This window comes from Populus trichocarpa, chromosome 1 (assembly GCF_000002775.5).
Source record: "Populus trichocarpa isolate Nisqually-1 chromosome 1, P.trichocarpa_v4.1, whole genome shotgun sequence".
Classification (NCBI taxonomy): Eukaryota; Viridiplantae; Streptophyta; class Magnoliopsida; order Malpighiales; family Salicaceae; genus Populus; species Populus trichocarpa.
Window position 1 is genome coordinate 38492592 of NC_037285.2, and position 8402 is coordinate 38500993.

An 8402-nucleotide genomic window follows, 5' to 3' on the forward strand; every position below is an offset into this window, starting at 1 on the left:
ATTTTATATGTAAAAAAAGTGATAAGTTCCTCTCTTAAAGGTTTATTCTTTAAAGAGTATTTTTAAAATTTTGTTATTACTTTATTGTGGTCTAATGGATTTTCATTAAAAAAAAGCCTCTTTAAAGGATTTCTTCCATTAATTTCTTATAGTCTAGGATGATTTCCTTCAATTCTTTTCTTATTTTGTTTTCTTTGAATTTTGACTTAGACTCTCGTTTTTCTCTCAATATTTGTAGCATATAGGAGACTTTAATTTTTCAAGGTTAGTAGATTTTGGAGTTGTTATATCAAGCATAATCAAATTGCAGTGTCAAGAAGGTTTTTTAGACTATTATATGTCTATGAAGAAGATATACCAACTATTTTATTTTAGAAAACAATTTCGAGTAATGGATACTTAAATAGATATCCGAACCAAATCGCATAGGATTTAGATATTAAAAAACCATAGTCAATTATGGATAATAAAAAACCATAAGGTAATGAGTTGGGTATGGATAGTAGTTTTGAGTTTGGATTCAATTATGAATTACACTAAAACCTAACTTGTGGATATATATGACCATCCATGGTAGCTCATCAAAGTAGTACAAATTGTTTGTTGGAACTGAAATCATGGATACAAAGAATGGTTCAACTAAATACCAAAGTCTTGTTTATTTATGATAAATATAACTAAATTATGGAAAAGAAATTTGTATTTCTTTAATCAAAATCGTCATTTCATATTTATATTTGTTTTTCATGTTTTGACGAAACATGTCTCTTTTTTTATTATTATTAATAACATGATTTTTCTAATAAAAAAAGTTAAGGTATTTAAAATGAATATCCACAAAAATTTTAATAATTTAAATTCATGAGAGAAAAAAATATTTATATAGTCAAAATGCCCTTTCTCCTTATTCTTCTAGTTCTTTTTTTATGAAAACATGTCTTTTTTATGAGGATCATATTTTTTAAAGTAAAAGCTTATCATGATTTGAAAAGAAAGTTTTTTAAAAAATGATCTCTTGATAATTTTTATACGCTTACATGAAAAAAAAAAATTAATTTGTAAACGTTACATAAAATTCACAATAAAAAATATATATATATTATTCTCATTGAATATTCATGCGCTATATTCTTAAAGAAAATTTGTATATTAAATTTATATATAAATATTCATAAAATAATTGTAAATATTACAATGAAAGCTTTAATCTTTTTTAAAGATAATAACATAATTGGATGATTTTTTAAATATCATTATCATTATTTATTTTTAAAAAAATATTTTAAATATAAAAAAAAATTAAGAGCTAAATGAATATGTGTCCGGGACTCAAAGAATGACCCAAATGTGTCAAGCTTGCAAGGACAAGCTTGCAAGCCTAGTCTTAAAAAAATGCTAGGCGCTGTTGGATGTGAAAGGCCAAGCCTGTGCACTTTGTTTTAAGCGAAAAGAAGACACCATGTTATATGTCAAAGTTTTTTTAAAATATAATGGATGACATATTGTTCATCTAAGTAAATGAAGTGTCATCTACTAGAAAATTAGGTTTCGAGTTTTTGGATAACCAAAACCAAAATTCTAACATGTTTTCAATTAAAAACATCTTAGAAACCTCAATAATTTCATTTTCAACCCTAAAACCCATCTAACCAATCTAAAAAATAAAAAAATCAAATCAAATAACAAAAAAACTTCAACCTTGATCTATTTTTTTTTACATGATTAAAGAGCAAAATCACCTCCATTGAATTTATCTCTTTAAGATGAACTCATTGACACAAATTATTTTTTTTATTGTTGAAATGTGGCTGATCAAAATATTTTTCTCTCCTCTCCCATTTCTAGCGACTTTCACTCTCCCCACACAACATTAAGGGACTAATGTGATTAAGCTTTTAAAATCAAACTAAACTTTTGCAAGAAAAAAAAAAAGGGTTCAAATTGAGCTTTTCATAATAACAAGGGACGAGCATGAGAAAAATGAAGTTTTAAGATCAAAATGTAAACTCTTGAAACAACATGGACAAAACTTTTATGAAAAAATTAGAGATCAAAGTTAACTTTATCAATATATAGGGATTGAAATGAAGTTTTAGTAATGAAATGTAAATATCTAAAACTACAAAGTCCATAAACTATAAAAGTAAAAAACTTTAGGTACTAGAACAAACTTTTGCAAAAATTTCAAGGATCAAATTGAACTTTTCTAAACATATGGGGATTAATACGTGATAAAAAATGAAGTTTCGAGATCAAATCATAACTACCTAAATCTATAGGGACTAAAAATGTAAGATTAAAAAATTAAGGGATCAAATTGAATTTTTTTAGAAACTTTAAGGATCAAATTGAATTTTTTTAGAAACTTTAAGGATCAAATTGAATTTTTGAAGATTGCAATATTCATAACAATAGTAAAGTCGAAGGGACCAAATTAAACTTCTGAAAATTGCACTTTTCATAGATAAAGTAAACGTCCAAGATGGCTGATTCTTTCACGAGATTAAAAAGGATATAGTCACCGGCAACATTTAGATCCATGCAACGGCTAACTGACGTGTAAGGCAACAATTTTCCATTATGAATTAATAAACTTGGTCTTGGACACCTCACTCGCCCTCCTCCTGCATTGGCGAGTCCTCCAAAATCACATTTCGGCTTTGAGTGTGACTCGCATTCCAACGCTATTATTTTATAATATTAAAAATAATTATTTTAAATAAAAAAATAATTATAACTATACTATTGAGATGTTTTAAATCCATGACCAAAAAAAAAAGTATGATTCCACCAAAGCCATAGACCTTTATGCAAACACCCATGGGCCATGGCCATGATTAACAACTTTAATAAAAGCTGCGTTACGAAGTACAACAAGTGGAGTTTAGTGCCTCCAAAAAAAAAAAAAAAAAGTAATCTACTACATAATTGGCCGATTATATTCTTGTTGAATATAAAAAAATATTCATAATATATCTTCTAACAAAAAAATTAATTATATAAAAATTAATTTGATGTAACATAATTGACTTCGTAGGTTTAAAAACAACTCGAACGATAAGTAAAAAAATAGCTTGACTGGAAAAATCAAGACAAAATAATTTTTTTAATATTAAAACGACAACATATTGAATCTACTTGGATTTACTCAGATTGACTCGAATTCACTTAGATCAACTCAGGTCAACCTATCAAATCTCCAACCCAGATTATGAGACATTAATAACTCTGTAGAAAGCAAATAAAAAAAATCATTATACCTAATTCCCAATCAAATCAATATTGAATGATAAAATTGAAAAAAAAATCCGATTATAAAAATGAGTTGATTCAACCCATGTTAACTTTCGAAAACTTTATCATGAGACTGAGATAATCGCTCAATTCCTACTAAATTCAATATTAAATGATGAATTAAAAAAAAAAATTGAGAACCAAATTGTAAAATGCCAAAGTATTTCACTATTAATTGCTAAAGTAAAATATCAAAGCCTTTTAGTAAACCTTGAGGATCAAACTGTAAAAAGCCAAAATATTTCATTGTTCATTGAAGCATTGAAATACCAATGTCTTTTAGTATATGTTAATTATATTTATTAAATTGTTATGATATAAATTTAGTCCTTCTATTTTAAATGAAATTATAATTTAATATCTTTATTTTTATAATTAATATTGTAGTTAATTAACTATTTTTTTTATTGTATGATGCTTTTAGTTTATTAACAAATATTCAAAATGACTTTGGATTCCTATTTTGTCATTTTATCTCATCACCAACATTGTATCGTAGTGTTGCCTTCTCTAATTTTACGAGACAATAATATCAAATATAAAAATCATTTTAAATGAAGATATTTTTTTCCAACAAAAAAATTATACACATAGGCTTTTTCGACATGTTTTTGTAGTTAAAAAAAGTCTAATGAAAATTTAAAAAATTATGCATACAAGTTATCAAATAAATTGAGAACTATATGTGTTAATAAATGAAAAAAAATTCATAAACCATAGTAAAAAATAAAATAGGAAAAATCAAAATGTAGATATAGATCAAGATATTTAATCTCGCAATATAAGATATTTATCCAATTTTGTTTGCTAAATTTTTTAACTAAAACAAATTTTTTATTCAATCAAACAATAAAAAAAATAAGCACATACATTAAATTAATTGAATAAAATAAAAGGAGAAAAAATATCATGCGAGGTTGCACATATTAGAAATATCATTTAAAAATAATTATTTTTAATTTTCAAAAATAAAGTTCATCTATACAAAAGATTAAAAAATATATAAATGAATTGAAAAAATCTCTTAAGAAATTAAATGCAAACACAATAACAAAAAATAATTGTTATTTATAAACAAAATAAAAGAAAGAAGATGTATTAATTTAAATATAAATAAAAAATAATTTTGAAAAGGAATATATATATATATCAAATTTAAAATAGAAAAAAATAATTTAGAATAAATAGGAGAAAAGACCAAGTGCTGCTGGGCCTCGCTAGCCCAGTTCATAAGGACCCACGCCTGGGCTTTTTTTTTTGTTTTATCATGTCATTTGCCCTAATGTTTTTTGAAAATAAAAAAAACAAGATGATATGTCATACTTTTCCAAAATCCATCCATTATTGTGTCTAGAAAATCAGGAAAAAATATTTTTTTACCAAAAAACTCATTTTCAACTTATTTGTTTTACCAAAAACACTTAGAAAACACTCTAAAAACCATCCAAAAACTTGAAATTAGCTCGAGCTCATATCTATTTTTCTAGGCACGTTCAAGATAAAAATAAAATCACTTAATATGAACTTCTCTTATTAAATGGAACCATTTGATACAAAGATTAACTGTTTTGATGACCGAAATCGACGTCAACAATATTTCTCTCTCTACGTAGGAATCGAGCAACCACTCTCTCTCCCCTCTCAAACCATGGACTAAAAAATAAAAAAAAAATTATACCAAAATTGAATTGAAAAAATATTGAAGTACCAAATATTTATTGTTTTTAAAGTATGGGGATTAAATTAAATTTTTTGTGTGAATTTTGAAACCACCATCAATTTTCTACTATGATTCTTTATCTTTCAATTCCATCCTTAGCTAATAAATTTAATTCAATTGCCCTTGAATTTGGTCCAAAAAATATAAAATTGCACCAAATTTTTTTTTTTAATGAAATTAAAAAAAAATGAAAAAATCTGCCATAAAATATGAGAAGATTAACAGTGAATTTATGCTAGTTTATTACTTAATTGCTGGCTTACATAAAGGCTGCAGCAATGACCAATTGGGCTGGGTTAGGTTAGTCAAACAAACAATTCAGTAGTAAGAGTCCTCTCGTAGAAAAACCACAATCAATGATCACCAAGAGCATCTTCGACATTAAAACAAAAGGTCCAGAAACTGAGACCCATTGTCAGTTATTATTATTATTTGTTTGGCCAATCGATGATCACCCACGCTCCCATGTCTTTCAACCGTTTAAACCCCATTTTCCCACGAACCCTCCTTCCTCCTCGTCAAGTCCTCTAGTCTTTCATCCTTCAAGAAAGCAAAACAAGTCTTTACTGTCTACCATTCTTCATTTTGTTTCTTCGTTGAACTCTCTCTTAAAACTTGGAAAACAATAGAGAATCAAGATTCAGTGGGTATGAGTCCAAGAAAGATACATTTTTGCATCTTCCTCTTCGTTCTCTTTAGCTTCAAAGACCCTCCTTTTGTGTTAGCAAGTACTAGGAATGTAAGCCTTGAGTTCCCTTCTTTCAATCTCCGTAATCTCACTCTCCTCGGTGACTCTTATCTCCGAAATGGTGTGATTGGCCTCACACGTGATGTCACAGTGCCTTCTTCAAGTTCAGGCACTGTAATCTACAACAACCCGATTTCATTTTTTGATCAAGAATCCAATACCACAGCTTCTTTCTCAACAAGGTTCAGTTTTTCTATCCGTAGTGCCAATGAAAACTCTTTTGGTGATGGTTTGTCCTTTTTTCTTTCACAAGATAACCAAACTCTTGGGAGCCCTGGAGGGTACTTGGGTCTTGTTAATTCTTCTCAATTGACCAAGAACAAGTTTGTGGCTATTGAGTTTGACACCAGGCTTGATGCCCATTTCAATGATCCGAATGACCACCATATTGGTTTAGATATTGGTAGCCTCAATTCAATCAAGACTGCTGATCCAATTTTGCAAGATATTGATTTAAAGAGTGGAGATTTGATCACTGCTTGGATTGATTACAAGAATGATTTGAGGGTCTTGAAAGTTTATATGAGTTATTCAAGTTTGAAACCAATAAATTCCTTACTAACTGTGCACATTGACCTCTCTGAGTATCTTAAAGGTGATATGTATGTGGGGTTTTCAGGCTCAACAGAAGGAAGCACTGAGCTTCACTTGGTTACGAATTGGAGCTTTAGAATCTCAGGTTTCCTTCCTCTGAGCCCAAATTCAGATCCTTATAATGTATCTGATAGTTCAGTGACGGTAACAACACCTGTTATTCCTATATCAAATGCTGCAAATAAACGTCACAAGAGCCTTGGTTTCGGTCTTGGGATTACTGGTCCGGCTATCTTTTGTACGTTCCTGGTGGCTTTTGGTTATATTTCTTTCAGGAAGTGGCAGAAGATTGAAAGAGTTAAGAGCCTGAAAGCAGAGCTAATGACAGGGCCAAAGGAATTCAGTTACAAAGAGCTGAAATTAGCCACAAGAGGGTTTCAGTCAAGCAGAATAATAGGTAGAGGTGCATTTGGGAATGTCTATAAGGCCTTCTTCAAATCTTCGGGTACCATTGCTGCAGTGAAAAGATCGAAACATTCCCATGAAGGTAAAACTGAATTCCTTGCTGAATTGTCAATTATAGCCTGCCTGAGGCACAAGAATTTGATTCCACTACAAGGTTGGTGTGTTGAGAAGGGTGAAGTGCTGCTTGTATATGAATTTATGCCTTATGGGAGCCTTGATAGGATGCTATATGAAGAAGGATCTGAGCGTGAAATATTTTTAAATTGGGCACATAGGCAAAAGACAGCAGTTGGCTTGGCCTCTTCGTTAACATATTTGCATCACGAATGCGAGCAGAAAGTCATTCACAGAGATATAAAGACTAGTAACATAATGCTGGATGGAAACTTCAATGCAAGACTGGGTGATTTTGGATTGGCAAGGATAATGGAGCACGACAAGAGTCCTGTGTCAACGCTTACTGCAGGAACAATGGGGTACTTAGCTCCTGAGTATCTTCATTGTGGGAAAGCCACTGAGAAAACTGATGTTTTTAGCTACGGAGTGGTGATACTTGAACTGGCTTGTGGTAAGAGGCCCATTGAGAAAGAACCAGTTGGCCAAAAAATGGTGAATTTGGTTGACTGGGTTTGGGGATTGTATGGTGAAGGAAAGATCATTGAAGCAGCTGATAGCAGGTTGAATGGAGAGTTTGAGGAGGAAGAAATGAGGAAGCTGTTACTTGTGGGTTTGAGTTGTGCTAATCCGGATGACACGGGGAGGCCTACCATGAGGAGAGTCCTTCAAATCCTCAATGGTGAGGCTGAGCCTATTGCTGTGCCGAGGAAGAAACCAAGCCTCACGTTCTCTTGCGGCTTGGCATTCACGCTTGAGAACATTGTTTCTGATTGTGACTAGTCTCATATGAGACATTATAGCTAACTCAAGTCTTACTGATTGTTTGATTCCTTCAATTTTTCTCCTTTTGTTAAATTTGTTAGTTTGTTTTCAGTGGTCAGAGACCGTAGGGTTTCTTTCGGCCTTAGTTCAAAACTATTGTATTGAACTATGCAGTCTCTGCTATATCTTGTAACGCTTTGAATGTGTATTTGATCTTTTCCATCATCAAACAAGTTTTTTCAGCCCTGAAATCTTCTCTCCCGCGTTAGCATAATATCCTAAGAAAAAGCAACACGGTAAGGTAAAGAAAACTCTGACATTTTGGTGCTGCGGTTCCATGAGTTTAGAACTGTTTTTCTACATGCTTCAATTCAAATACAGGTTAACCATCTACTTCAAAATTGTTTGCATGGAAACTTCATGAACTTTTAAGGTGGCAGATGGTGATTTTGATGGCTACACTGACCTGAATAGTGTGGGAAAGGGTTAATTGTAATCAGCATCCTCCCTTACCAACAAGGCCACCTGCTGGCTTTCCATGCCTATAGATTCATTTAAATCTCCGGAACTTATATTTTCCTTTGTTAATGTAACCACTTCTAGGCTGCAACCAGATATATTGATATACAACACGCTTAGATTGTATTCTCCAATACAAGAACACTTGATCCTTTCTTTCTCTTCTTGCAAAATATGGAGCAAGATCCATCATGATTCCATTGAAATACCGGACATTTAAACTTAAAGGAAAAGGCACACGTT

At 30.8% G+C, this 8402-nt stretch overlaps 1 protein-coding gene across 1 annotated transcript; it reads left to right on the forward strand.

Annotated features, from left to right (window-relative positions):
• The first annotated feature begins 5398 nt into the window (after positions 1–5398).
• LOC7487548 (probable L-type lectin-domain containing receptor kinase S.7) lies at positions 5399–7882 on the forward strand. The gene has a single exon (XM_024609975.2). It carries the CDS (start codon positions 5664–5666, stop codon positions 7656–7658), a length of 1995 nt encoding a protein of 664 aa, XP_024465743.1. The 5' UTR covers positions 5399–5663; the 3' UTR covers positions 7659–7882.
• Positions 7883–8402: the final 520 nt, after the last annotated feature.